General features: G+C 48.3%; 1 protein-coding gene across 1 annotated transcript; it reads left to right on the top strand.

Annotated features, from left to right (window-relative positions):
- The first annotated feature begins 1546 nt into the window (after window positions 1-1546).
- Window positions 1547-12792, top strand: YWHAH (tyrosine 3-monooxygenase/tryptophan 5-monooxygenase activation protein eta). Its single transcript, XM_061170391.1, has 2 exons — window positions 1547-1850; window positions 11349-12792. Exons 1-2 carry the CDS (start codon window positions 1764-1766, stop codon window positions 12000-12002), a joined length of 741 nt encoding a protein of 246 aa, XP_061026374.1. The 5' UTR covers window positions 1547-1763; the 3' UTR covers window positions 12003-12792.
- The last annotated feature ends 933 nt before the right edge of the window (window positions 12793-13725 follow it).

Consider the following 13725-nt stretch of genomic DNA (forward strand, 5'->3'; position numbering starts at 1 on the left):
CAGGATAAGGGGTTGGACAGTGGTGAGTCTAAGGGTCCTGCCAGCTCTGACATTCCAGGATTTCTTCTATTCTACAGTGCTTTAAACAGTCCTTCAAGTCCAGTTCTCCAGATGGTGAAACTGAGGTCCAGAAAAGGCCCACTCTTCAGTCCCTCCCTCTCCCTTCCAATGCATCTAACTCTGTGGAGCAAGATTCTGGGCCTGAAATATGGCTTCCATGCCTCTGGTGGTTCCTGATTACCTAAGGATAAAGCCTTAAATCTTCAGCCTGGCACTGAAAACATTCCATGATCTTGTTCTACCCCACCTCATGTCCCACTGCCAGGCCTCTCTCTTCCCCATTTTGTTTCTATCCTCACTGCCAAGCCCTCACCCTTGCTGGACCCCCCTCCCTAATACCTTTTCCTTGACTCTCACCTCCTTCAAGGTCCAGCTTACCTGCTCTTCGGTTTTTAGACCTCCGCTTCTCAGAGGCAGGGGCTGTATCTTACTTATTCTGTGGCTACTCCTTCCCCCAGTGCTGAGCATGCAGTAGGTGCTCAATAAAATGCTCAGCGAGCATAAGGCCCCTTCGCCTGCACTCTCCTTGGCATGTTGTACTAAGTCTGGCCATGCTTTAGTGATTGGGATTTTCCTCCCATGTCCGGGACCCAGACCAGCGCCTGGCACCAGGGGTCCTCAGCATGGAATGCCAGGACTGGGCTCAGTGACCAGCTGGTCCACTCTCCTCTTTGCCACAGGAGGAAACTGCCACCACTTTCAGGCTGTGTAACCTTGAGCAAGTCACTAGTCTGGCTTTGACAGATGGGGAGGCCAGCAGGGCCCACCAGGGGTGGAGGGTTGTGAGCATTAAATAGGATCATGCCTGGAAAGGCCTAGCACCGGGCCAGCTCCTAGCAAGTGTGTGGTGACTCTTACCCGTCCCAGCGGGGCCACTCAGTCTCTCCTCCCGTGGAGGGCACAGTCTGCACAAGGCCACTTCCCAGGACGGGGACGCAGTGAGTGAATGTGCGTGGGGCTGTCCCCAAAGGCCGGACCTGATCCTGCCCGGCCAGTGCTGACCGAAGCTCAGGGTGTGGCCCCCAGAAGCCCATCGGCCAGGCTGGGCGGGGGCGCGTCCGGGGCCCGTCCGTTCCTCGGGCACGCGGCCTCCTGGCTTCCCCAAGCACTAGGTTTATTTGCTTTTGGGGCCCTTCTCAAGGCAGACCTCTAACCTGGACTCAGAGACGCCTTTCCGGGTGGGGCCGTGACAGTGCGCTGCCTGCACGGCCGCCATCACTGAGGCCCCAACCCCCACCCCCGCTCCGCCGTCCCAGCCCCAGCCCTCCCCTCTCCCACCTCCACCTCTGCGGCGGTTAAATGCAGCACTCGCTAGGCGCCTGCGCGGCTCTGGGGCGGAGCGGTGGCCTCAGCTATTTATAGAAGGTGACGTCACCTTGAAATAGACCGTTAGGGCTGGCCCGCCCTTCCCCCCCCACTCGCACAGCTCCGCGCCGCCCAGCCCGGCCGCTCCCACTGCGCAGGCGTCCTCTCGTCCTCCCATCCCCCCGCGCGGCCGCCTGTCCTCTCTAGGCGGTGTCCGGGGCGCGAGCCACAGCGCGCGGGGCGAGCCAGCGAGAGGGCGAGCGGCGCTACCTGCTGCCTGCAGCCTGGGCCGGCCGGCGAGCCAGTGCGCGTGCGCGGCGGCGGCCTCCCCTGCGACCGGAGAAGACGAGCGGGCGAGCTAGCGGAGCGGGGCGCGAGGCGAGGCAGGGCTCAGCGACATGGGGGACCGCGAGCAGCTCCTTCAGCGGGCGCGGCTGGCCGAGCAGGCGGAGCGCTACGACGACATGGCCTCCGCCATGAAGGCGGTGAGCGCGCCGGGAGCCTGGGCGGCCGGCCGGGGGCCCGGCGCAGGGAAGGGGTGGGCGGCCGGGCGGCGGCCCCCTCCGGGCCAGGGGCAACCCCCCCGCCCCCCTGGGCGCGGCCGCCCGCTCTCAGCCTGCGCTTCCCGCGCCCGCCGCGCGCCCCGCCATTTCCTGCGGCCGGGCCGGGAGGGTGTCCAGGGAGGGGGCGCGGCGTGGACCCCGCGGGTGGGCGGGCGTCGCGGCATCCCACCTCGGAGCCGCGGGTGGGGGAGGGTGCTCGAGGGAGCGTGAGGGAGCCGCACTCCTCCTGCTGGACCGTTCTGCCAGGCTGGGTCACCCCCTCTCGCCTTCCTCCACACACCCCAACTTGTAATAATCACCTAGTGAGTAGCGCCCTGTCTCTCCTGGTTTCCGCTGCCACGACCTGAACTCGGTGTAATGCGGATCCGCTTTTGCTCTGCTCGCCGGCATCGTTCTGGTTCCATTCTCCCGCGCCCGGGGTCCGCTTTGTGTGCGGAGACCCCCCATCCTGAAGTCCGACGAGGACGCGGGCGGGAGCGCGGCGGGCGTGGGGCCCCCTCCCAGGTTGGATGTTGCGCCCATCTGCCCGGAGACTAAAACGGGTCCTGACGCCTGGGGGAGCCGAGCCCTTGTGCCTTTGCCTTCCCGAGACCCGCGGAGACTCGTCTGCAGCTCCATTTCCGGGGAAGGAGTCGCGGCCGGCCACACCCTGGCCAATGCGGTGGATTAGACACCACCTGCGTGTCTGAGACCTAGAGTTCCGGTGACCCTCTCACTGTCCCTGTCTCCTCACAGTAGTTCACGTTTTCTCTTAATGAACATTATTTCTCTCTGCGTCAAGGTCACAGAGGGGTAGAGCCACAGCTGCGGCCGCCAACGTGCCATGTTCACCCAGTGCACAACCTCCTGAGACGTGGGAGGATCCGCCGGGGCCCCACCCTAGACCTACAGACTCAGAAACTCGCGGGGGTGGGACTCAGATCTGCACTTGAACCAACCCTCATGGCAAGTGCTATTGGGTTTAAGTTCAAGAACTACTGCCCTGGGTTATATAGCTCATTTGCCCTTCTTAGGGCCTTGGGAGGGGATTTCCTAGAGAAAAAACTACAAATACAGAGGCTCCGTAAAATTTCAGAGTCATGTGAAAAATTCCTTTTAAAGCTTTTGATATTAATATATGAAACATGTTGTTGAGGTCCCTGTTCAGGATTATCCAGGTAAGAAGGGTTATCTTTTCCATGTTGTTCACGTCACACGTTGAACCAGGTGTTTGGAAACCACCACCACCACGACCCATTTGTTGATTCATTGGTGATGCGGAGTTGATCATGGTGTTGTGGGCCAGGTAGGAGCTTTTCATCCAGACCAGGGACGATTTAGGTTTGGGACCTGAAGTCTGTGTAATTCTGGGGGTCTTACAAGAAAAAAAAAAGTAGGGTATATGAGTTTAGCAAATTTTACAGAAACAGGACTGACTGAGTGCATTTCCTTGGAAGGGGTCCTGAGCTTAAGCTTATTTGGGATAAAGCCACTTCTCTCCACACAGCAAGTGACACTTAAGTGCGCCTCTTTTCCCCAGTCACCGAGTGGAACTGGGATTGTGTGGGTTGAGGCTGCTCTCTGGACATTTTAGCGAAGCCCTCGCCTATCCTGCAAGTGGGACTTGAAGGCCGCAGTTTTAGGAGCCTTTTGGGGAATAAAGAAGGGATGGGGCTGGAAGCAAAGTGAATTGAGGCTAAGGGAAAATGACTAGAAGGTAGTTTTGGAGCTATAGGAAACCCGAGGCAACTTGAAATTGGAAGTAAGGAAAGAATGCAGAGATGTAACCGGAATGGAATACAGTTTGTGGAGAGAAAATAATTGGTTTTCTGGTCTTCGAAAGCAGGCTTGAAAAATGCTTTCCTGCAGCTACCTACTTGTGTCCACAGATTTTCTCTGAGACATTAAGGTAGGATTTTGCAAACTAATGGACCCTTTCATGTATTGGGAATATGTAATATCTGTATCTGAGATGATTGATGGGTCGGATAGGCCATTGAAAATTCAGTGCACACTCTAATTATGTCATTTCAGAATTGTGATAAACATTCCCTCAAGGTAACTCCTATTAAAAAATAAGAACTTTTTTGGTCAGTATGCCTGTTTCTTCTATTAAAGAATTTTTTTTTTTTTTTTGGTCATCTAAATTAATGGAATATATTTATTGGAAAGGACTTGGCAAGGGTCAGTGGAAAACTGTTTCTCATGTTTTACCTGTTGATGTTTGTACGTTAAATTCTTAATGTTATTGAGAAGACTCAGTCCCTATTTCATTAATATCATAGACCTAAAATATAGCTTTTGGAAAGAGTTGGAATTCTGATAACCCTCTGGGCTTGTGTGGGTTTTCTTCAGGGCAGGTAAGTAGGCTTCTCTACCGCACCTGAGTGAGGGGATGTTCTGATGCCACCACTCTGTGACCTTGAAGCTCACATCTCTTGTCTTCTGGTCCTCTGAAGCGTGAAGGTTGTAATGTTGGTGTTACTATCAAGTGGGCTTTCAGCTTTCATTCTTCTAACTTGTTTTCTGTTTCCTTTATAATTTAAATGGTAGCTAATAATATTGCCTCCCTGTAATGATTGATGTTCCATATGCTACCAGCGTCACCTGGAGGATGCTGTCGGTAAGGCTTTAAGAAATCACGCATGTTGGAAACAAAGGTGTTGGGTCACATCAGTTGAGAACTGCAGTTCCCTGCCTCTCCTCCTAATTTGAAGGGGCAAGAAATGTTTTTGAAGTGAAGTAAAGACGTTTCTTCCAGCTCTCCCCCATCTCGTACCTTATCCCTTACGTAGAAAGAAACACTGTGAAAGATTCTCGAACCCAAGTCCTTTCTAGACCAGGCTTGGAATGCCCTTATACAATTCATAACCTCTATAAAATGAGTACAGTACCATCTTATGAGAACTATGAGATAAACCCATAAAGTGGCATAAAAATATTTGTGCATAATACCAAGTGATTCTAAGGAAAGAGGATAACTAACCAGATAGATTTCTAGTGAATATTCATGGACAGACAATTCAGTCATGTCATTTATTGCTCTTAGTCCTCTTTTATATTAAAACATAGGGGCAATCATGAAGTTTTAAAATGTCAAAATTGTTTGGGATGGCATGGTGTGTTTTAACATCGCTTACAAGGTTGACAAAGGACGGGGAGAAATATGTCTGAAGGACTTGATGCATATCTGTAGCAATCTTAAGTGCAGGCAACAAAGCTGCAGCTTAAGGAAATGGGTCGGAGGGGAAGAGGTCCGACCAGTGGCCAGAGGCTGTTATTCCAACAGCTGTGAGATCCTGGGAAGTGGGGAAGTGAGCAGGTGGTATGTAAAAGGAGAGCACAGCTGAGTGGCCCAGGGTGAGACCTAACCCATGTTGCAGATATTGAAACTAAGTATGATTTTGAGGTGTACCAGAATTGTGGTTAGTGTGACATCTTAAAGCCACATTGGTACTACCGTTTGAAATCTATGTAAACTAGCAAGCCGTGTTTCCCATGTAAGTATCGCTTTGTCACGTATTGACTGAGGAAGGAAGAAGTCTCTGCATTATTCTTGCAATATTAGTTAAAAGACACTTCAGTTGGTGAACAGTTCACATAGCTTTGCTGCAGTGACGTGGGAGTTGTGGTCCCCATCTGGATTTGGGGTTCCTGCATTATCCCCGGAAGAGCTCCCACAGTCAAGGACCTCACTACTCCTTTAAGGAAACCAAAAATGTATTTTCTCATCATTGTCTGGAATTTAACATAGTGGTAGACTGCAGTGTCACACTTCTCCAGAAAAACGGTTTGGGAGGGGATACCCCAGATATGTTTTCCATGTTACAATTCATCAAGTTTATGAAATTCATCATTTTACCTATTAGGCACTCAGTAAATGGTAGCTTTTATTCCGTGTGTACATTTTCATTTAATCTTGAGAACAATTCTGGATGGATCCTGTTATTAACTCCATTTTACAAATGAGATTTGAAGAGATTAATTTTCTCAAGGTCGAGTTGTAAAGGGAAGATTTGAACTCTCAAATTTAGAGCTCTCACTTTAACCACTGTGACAATGCCCCATGAGGCTAAGGAATCATATTTCTTTCTAGTATACTTTCTGGTCTATTAGCCATTGTCATCATTGGTGACTAAGTTCCAAGCCGTTAACATAAGTGGGCTTACTGAACAAATAATTCCCTCTATTAGATGTAAGTCATTTTTGCCAAATTTGATTAAAAACAGAATCTACCACTTACGGTTCTTAGCTGCAGCAGGGGAGCATGAAAGGCGGACTCATCTGGATTTTGCTTGTTCTCTTGAAGACCAGTTTTTTTAGCTTAAGAAGCAAAGTATTAATTGAATTTGAGTTCTTGCTATGAATTGAGAAGTGCAAGACTATGTTACATTATAGTTGTGGTGTTTTAGGAAATTGTTTCTCCATATTGCTTTTAGTATATTTTGTAAGCCTAGAGGCCCCCAAATTTCAGTGTCTAGATTGTTGGTGAGATGCTCCCAAGTGTCCAGGTTGAGGCTGCCCCTCCCACTCCTCGCCGCAGTGGCATCCCCTCCTTGGTGGTGGGTGTTGGCACTTCCCTGTGATGGGAACTGGCACAGCTTCTGAAGCCTTCGGTCCTGGTGCCTCAGGGGCAGTAGGGTAGAGTGACGCTGTTCAGATGGGGTTGTATATAATGCCTGCCAAGACCTGTGAAAATGTTTACTTATGTTCAGAGCAAGACAAAGGTGGTCTCTTAACGATACAAAGGGAGCTATTTTGACTAATGTTAAGCTTAGAGTGAATATTCATAACCTGAACTCACCTGCTCTGAGCTTGAAGCTGGCCCCTCTCCCAGCCTTGCAGAACTGCAGCTTCGCCCTGGTTTAGACAGAGGGCAGTCTTTCCAGGCTAGGGCAAGTGGTGACCAATGGCAGGTGCTTTGCCAGCTGGGGTACAGGCAGAATCCTCACTTTCAGGGCATTAACTTGGGAAACAATCAGCCGAAAAAGCTTTCATCCCTCAAGCTCACTTTTCTTTTCTTTTCTTTTTTTTAAATATATACAGGGTTCTGCCAAAGAAGCTTAAAGATTTTATTATGTGGTTATGTTTATGCAATTATTCATGAGGATTGTTTTTTTTCTGTTATAAGCTCTTATATCAAAAGCAAGCTTGCTGGTAGCGTGTGCGTGTGGGTAGCTATAAAGTTCGGGGTGGTGGCTGTGCTGTGTGTGTGTAGCTGTGAAGGATGAGAGCGCTGTTCAGGAGTCGTCGCATCAACCCCAACTTGAGCAGTGTGGCCTGGCAGCTCAGGGGTGATGTTTTTTTGTTTGCTCAGTGTTCCTTCTGAGGTTGGATGTTTCCCAGATTCAGAACTTTAAGTTTTCCCAAATAGTCCCTGGGCTGTTTTTGGCAGCGGGTCTATTTTTACTCACAAACACATAGTTTATTGCCTTGTGAGTTAGTGGGAGGAGGCCCTTAGGGATTTTTGAGTAAGCCAGTGGTGTCATAGGAAGATAAATGAATTCATAGCCGACCAGGTTGTTCGTGACTTTCAGAAATGCTGTGTAGTCCAGAGCAGAGAAAATGGGTGAAGGGAGTTGGTGCAGCCAAAGGCTGCGTGGTGAGGATGTACATGAGCAGAATGGCTGGCAGGGAGTCCAGTCCTCAAAGGAGATGAGAGGAGAGCCTTCCTGAATGGGAAGGGTCCATCAATTTAAGGTTTTCAGGAAGCCTGTAAGTAGAATTACCTGGGGTGGGGAGGTGGGCAGGAGAACAAGACAGCAGAGTGGCTGCGAGCAGAGGTGGTGGAACCCCTTGGAGCTGGTGTAGCCACGTGAAGATATAATGTCTGGGGTGGCCGCACTGGGCGCAGCTGGTGTGCAATGGAAACGAGAGTGTTGAAACTGGCGTTGGAGTAGAAAGAAGGTTGAGAACCTTTGTCTAGTTCTATCTCGAGAAATCCGTGTCTAGTCTTTGTTCCTAATTAGAAACCATTTGGAAACTTGTGATTGTTGAGATGCAGTAAATCATCTCCGTAGACTCCGCAGATGGCCATCCCACTGGTTTAGTCTTAGGATGGTTGGGACCCATTCCTGCTTTCCTTTCCCTACACCGTTTGCCTCCCAGTGTCTGCGCCTCTTAGTGGGTGACGAGACTTCTCTTGAAGTCTCCTGGCTCCCGTGTTTTGGAATTTGAAGTGTTGGGAACTCGTGCTAACTGACATTAGCGAAGGTTATTTGCAGTAAGTATCACCAGCCAAGACTGGCTGTAAATCTTGTTTTAATAGGCCATCTGATTTTACTTCAGTCCATAATTTTCCAATCTGGGGGAAACTCCCAATTTTCTTTAGTTATCTGATCAAGTAATAAAACTATCTTCCTCCCATAAGTTTCCTTTTGTTAACCGAGCTGTAATCCAGGAGTATTAAAACACACTATATTTAAACGTATCCAGTTATTTCCTAGTTAGGCCCTGGCTGGGGTTCTGAGAACAATGCTCGTTTAGCCGTTAGTCACACTCAGCTGATGCCGATAGTGATTCATTCAGACTGGCAGGCGACCAGGTGATTGTTACATAAACACTGACACTCCTAGTCAATGATTTTTCTTGTGAAGGTGTCATAAATATTGCCCAGTAGCCTTTTTTGGCAGTTTATTCCTGATGGAGAAGGGATCCTCGGATTCCTGGAACCCACAGATACACCCACATTTATGTTGATATTCAATAGTATTGACCTCAGGCCTTACCACACCTGTTATAGTTGCTCAGGAAAAATGGAATCCTAGGATTTTAGAGCTGAAGAAGTCCTTGGAGACTGTTTGGGCTGGTCCCCCTTATTTGACTTTTGATGCCCAGAAAAGCTGTGTTCTGTTGAAGGTCACACAGCTAGCTCAGGCTAAACTCCAGATGTCTTAAGATTTTTTTTGAGTAAATGATACCACCCCTTGTGCAAACACTGTGTAATATATAAATATTTCAGATATGCACTCAATTTTAATGATGTGCTCTGGGGACATACTTTGAGGTGTCTTCGCAATAGTCCAACAAAAGCAGCTTTACTGGTCGCAGGATGAAGTATATAGTGGCTCCTTATGGATGTCATTTGCATTTTAACATCAAGTGGCCTTAGTTGGATTTACTTATTTGGAAGATCTGAAGAGCTTTTCAAATTCTGTTCTTGCCTCATGTTTTGTTTTACTGAATATTGGCCTAGAAAAGTGTCATGCTAAAGGATTCAAGCATTCTGAGATTTGTCATAGTATTTGAGATGGAATTTTGATTTATAAGGGTTGCTTCCTTAAAAGGCCAAATTATCAGAAAAATATCTACAATGTCTCTTTATACTTTTAGTAAGCAGGTGTGTTTAAAGGCACTCCCTGGAGGAGAAAACTAGTGGGGTTACAGGTCTTGAGGGGAGCATGGATTGTGGATTAGTAGAGAGGAGGGGATTGCCCTAGACCAGCGTGGAGACCATTCTTGTCTTTGTGGGGAGGAATGAGGAGCCGGGCTTGCAGGCAGCCCTCCTGGGGAATGTCAGGGGCGGCTTGTAGCTGAAGACCACACTGAAGGAGGAAGTGGGTTGGGCTGATTGACTAGGCAGAGGGAGAGGCCATCCCTGGCTAACGATTTGCAGCAGAAGAGTAGGGGTTCTGGGGACAGAGAAATGGGGAAGTTAGAAGAGGGAGCTGGTATTTTTATTTTGTCTGGGATTTGTTGAAGAGGGAGGTGGTGGTAGACAGTTGCGTGTTTCACTTTTAAGAACTTGGCACAAGTTTTCTAATTTTACACACTTAATGATTACATTTGTTGCTTATGTTCTTGAACTACTAATTTTTCAAATAGACCTATCATCCTTTTTAATTCATTTTTTTTAAACTTCTGATTCTCTACTGCTCAGTCTTCTTAATCCATGGTAAGCATGTCTGTTTTATTATGTTAATAAGTTTCTCCATCAGACTTGGCTTTTCCCTTCCATTGGAGCAAGTTCTGTCCTTATAGTTTGATTTAAGTAATGCCTTTTTGTTGAGTTTTGTGGTTTTCTAAGTGCTCTTCTTTTTTCTTTTTCTGTTTTTAAAATTAAAGACCTTTCCCAGTAGGTCACATAGTTGAGGAATCCCCCCACTTTATAGAAGATACAGGCCAGTTTAGTGTGTTAGTGGCTTTGCTGGGGCCCAGAGTTTTCTGATTCTAAGTCTGTATTAGTTTCCTAGGACCACCAAACAAAGCCACCACAAACTGGATGGCTTACAACAAGAGAAATGTATTTTATCACAGTTTGGAAGGCTAGAGTCTGAGATCAAGGTGTCGGCAGGGCTGTGCTCCCTCTGAAGGCTCTAGGGGAAAATCCTCCCTTGCCCCTCCTTGTTTCTGGTAGCTCCTGGTAATCCTTGTAATCCTTGGCCTTTGTAGACACATCACTCCAGTCTCTTCCTCCATCATCACATGGCAATGGCTTTCGTCTCCAGATCTCCCTTTTTCTTATAAGGACACCAGTCATTGGATTTAGGATCCTCCTTATGCAGTATGACCTCATCTTGACTTGATGACGCCTGCAATGACCCTGTTTCCAAATAAGGTCACGTTGACGGGTACCAGTGGTTAGGACTTCAACATGACTTTTTGGTGGCACAGCTCAGCACAGCAAAGTCCAGTGCTCCTTCTACTGATGACACAGCTGGCTCGCTTGCAGTTGGCATCATGAAGAATTTGAAATTTAACGTTTCCACTTAAAATAATTGGTGCTTCCATCCTTGATGGGCAGTGAGGGTTTCCTGTCAGGTAGGTCAGAGTAAAGCTTGCTGCTGAGTAGTTATGCCTCCTTTCAGCAGAGACTGGGGACACTTTACTGTCACTAATGCATCCGTTTTGGGTTGGGGGAGGGCTGGGTTTACCGGTGGGGTTCCACGTGTAACCAGGGTGAAACTCTGGCCACTAGATCTGTGTGGTGTTTGAGCTCATCTGGGAAGCTCTTCTTTGTTAATAAGTGTTTGAGGGAGGTGTGATTGGTTCTTTCTAGAATAGAAAGCTGGAAGTAGACTTCCAGTCTGTGATAACCTTTGAACATTTGACAAAGGAATTGTATGATTTTACTGTGAGAATATCTTACGCAGAATAGCTGAGCCTCAGGGCTTTTCCCCACCACCTCCTTGTGCGCCAGCACCTCACAACGTTCCATCAACATCTTTATCCCCACACCTCCGCCAAGGTGAAGGCGGCATCTTAGAAGGCCTAAATTATGACTTTTTCAGAGTCCTTATCACTAATATTTTGAGTTAATATCTATCTCTTCTGTTAGACTGCAGTCTCCCTTCAGATAGGATCCTTGTCCAGTTGGTTTTTCTTGAGTGGCTTGTCTGTAATCCTGTTTTTGAGGAGGGTTGTTGACTGGGTTGAAGGGAAGATCTCTTTCCAGGGTTTTCAGACTCGGGTCTCAGTGTTTATCTTTTGGGGATGTTGCAGGTGACCGAGCTCAACGAACCTCTCTCCAATGAAGACCGAAACCTCCTCTCCGTGGCCTACAAGAATGTGGTCGGTGCCCGACGGTCTTCCTGGAGGGTCATCAGCAGCATCGAGCAGAAAACCATGGCCGACGGGAATGAGAAGAAGCTGGAGAAGGTTAAGGCTTACCGGGAGAAGATCGAGAAGGAGCTGGAAACAGTGTGCAATGATGTGCTGGCCCTGCTGGACAAGTTCCTCATCAAGAACTGCAATGACTTCCAGTATGAGAGCAAGGTCTTCTACCTGAAGATGAAGGGCGACTACTACCGCTACCTGGCAGAGGTGGCTTCCGGCGAGAAGAAGAACAGTGTGGTCGAAGCTTCGGAGGCAGCCTACAAGGAAGCCTTCGAAATCAGCAAGGAACACATGCAGCCAACACACCCCATCCGGCTGGGCCTGGCCCTCAACTTCTCCGTGTTCTACTATGAGATCCAGAATGCGCCCGAGCAGGCCTGCCTCTTAGCCAAACAAGCCTTCGATGACGCCATAGCCGAGCTGGACACACTAAACGAGGATTCCTATAAGGACTCCACGCTCATCATGCAGCTGCTGCGAGACAACCTCACCCTCTGGACGAGCGACCAGCAGGACGAGGAAGCCGGAGAAGGCAACTGAGCGCCTCGGCCCGCCCCCGCCCCCACCCCATCACCACCGGTCCTTCCTCGCCACAGTCACTAAGTATCTAGTGCTAAACCTATCTGTATGGCAGCACAGCTACTCAGATCTGCTCTCCGCCCCCGGGAAGCAGTTCCAGGTAAATCTATGGGCATTGCTGGACTGATGGTTGCTTTGAGCCCACGGGAGCTCCCTTTCTGAATTGTGCAGACAGGTGCATTCTGAAGGAGGCATTTTCCTGTGCCTGCTGATCTGGGTGAAGTGCAGGCGAAAGCCTCCTCGGGGAAGTTAGGAGAATTAACCACACAGGCTACAGTTGGTATTTAAATGGTCCACTTAAAACCAGCTGCTAGTGTTTTGTTAAAGCAGTACATCTGTGCATGCAAAAGTGAATTCACCCCTCCCATCTCTTTCTTAGCTAATGGAAAACTGTTAAGGGAAGCTGATAGGAGAGACCACTTGCTCCTTTCCATCAGCTTAATAATAAACTTTAACGTGAGGTTTCAGTAGCGCCTTGTTTGCCTCTTTAAATTATGATGTGCACAAACCTTCTTTTTAATGCAATGCATCTAAAGTTTTGATACCTGTAACTTTTTTTTTTGTTGGTTGCTACTGTTTTAAGAATCATGGATTTATTTTTTTGTAACTATTTGGCTATTGTCCTTGTGTATCCTGACAGCGCCATGTGTGTCAGCCCATGTCAATCAAGATGGGTAATTATGAAATGCCAGACTTCTAAATTAAATGTTTTGGAATTAATGGGTAAATAAATGCTGCTTTGGGGATATTATCTCTGTGTGTATGGTCTTTGTTTTTCCTGCTCTCAAGGAGCCCTGTCATGGCTCACCGCTTTGAATCCTGGTTTGATCTCTCAAACCCTGAAGCATTTCTGGAATAACGAGTCTTGGTGCCCCCTGATTCCATCACATGTTTTGCAGTGTATACAAAAGACTCATGAATTTTAAATAGTTTTGTGTGAACCCAGCTAACAGCCTCTCTGATCCCCTCTTTCTGTGGCTGGTGCCTGTACGGGAGGAGCTGAGCAGACCCCAATGCCGTGTTCCATGGCACAGCCCCTCTGGAAGGTGGGTGTGTGTCTGACTTTGAGGGTGTAGCTCCACTCAGCCTACTGGAACATTGGTTGCTATGTATCACTCAAAGTAGGTACATGTTCTCAGTTTTTCTTAATATTCTTTTGCACTAGATGGAATAAAATGTTAATTAGGGACACAACTTGGATCCCTGAAATAAACTTTAGTGATCATTATTAAGAAAGCTTTGAGTATTCTTTAAAAAATAAGACAGCAGACCTCCCTCTGAGTTTAAGAAAGAGAATGGCCTGGCCTCTAGTGCACTTTCCCCATCTGCCTGCACCCCAGGCCGCTCCTGAGGCCCTGCGTCACCAAATGGACTCTTCCTTCCCCGGGTGATGTGGACTCCAGCCACTCACGATTTCTGTCACCTCCAGCGTGGTGCTCGGGACTGGACATGCTTGTCGAGTGGATTGGTTCAGGTACACAAAGGCCCTAAACACCTTATTCTTGACTGAAGCTTGACACTAGGCTGGTGGAGGTGGCCACGCCCAGTCTCTGTCCTTGAACCTACACTGTGGTGGAGCATGGACATTTAACCATGGACATTTAACCTATTTTCTCATCCTGAAGTAGAGGGATGACCCACATGCTAATAAGTAGTCCTTAGGAAGCCTATTTCAAGTTGACCT

The sequence above is a fragment of the Eubalaena glacialis genome, chromosome 15 (assembly GCF_028564815.1).
Source record: "Eubalaena glacialis isolate mEubGla1 chromosome 15, mEubGla1.1.hap2.+ XY, whole genome shotgun sequence".
NCBI classification, from domain to species: domain Eukaryota; kingdom Metazoa; phylum Chordata; class Mammalia; order Artiodactyla; family Balaenidae; genus Eubalaena; species Eubalaena glacialis.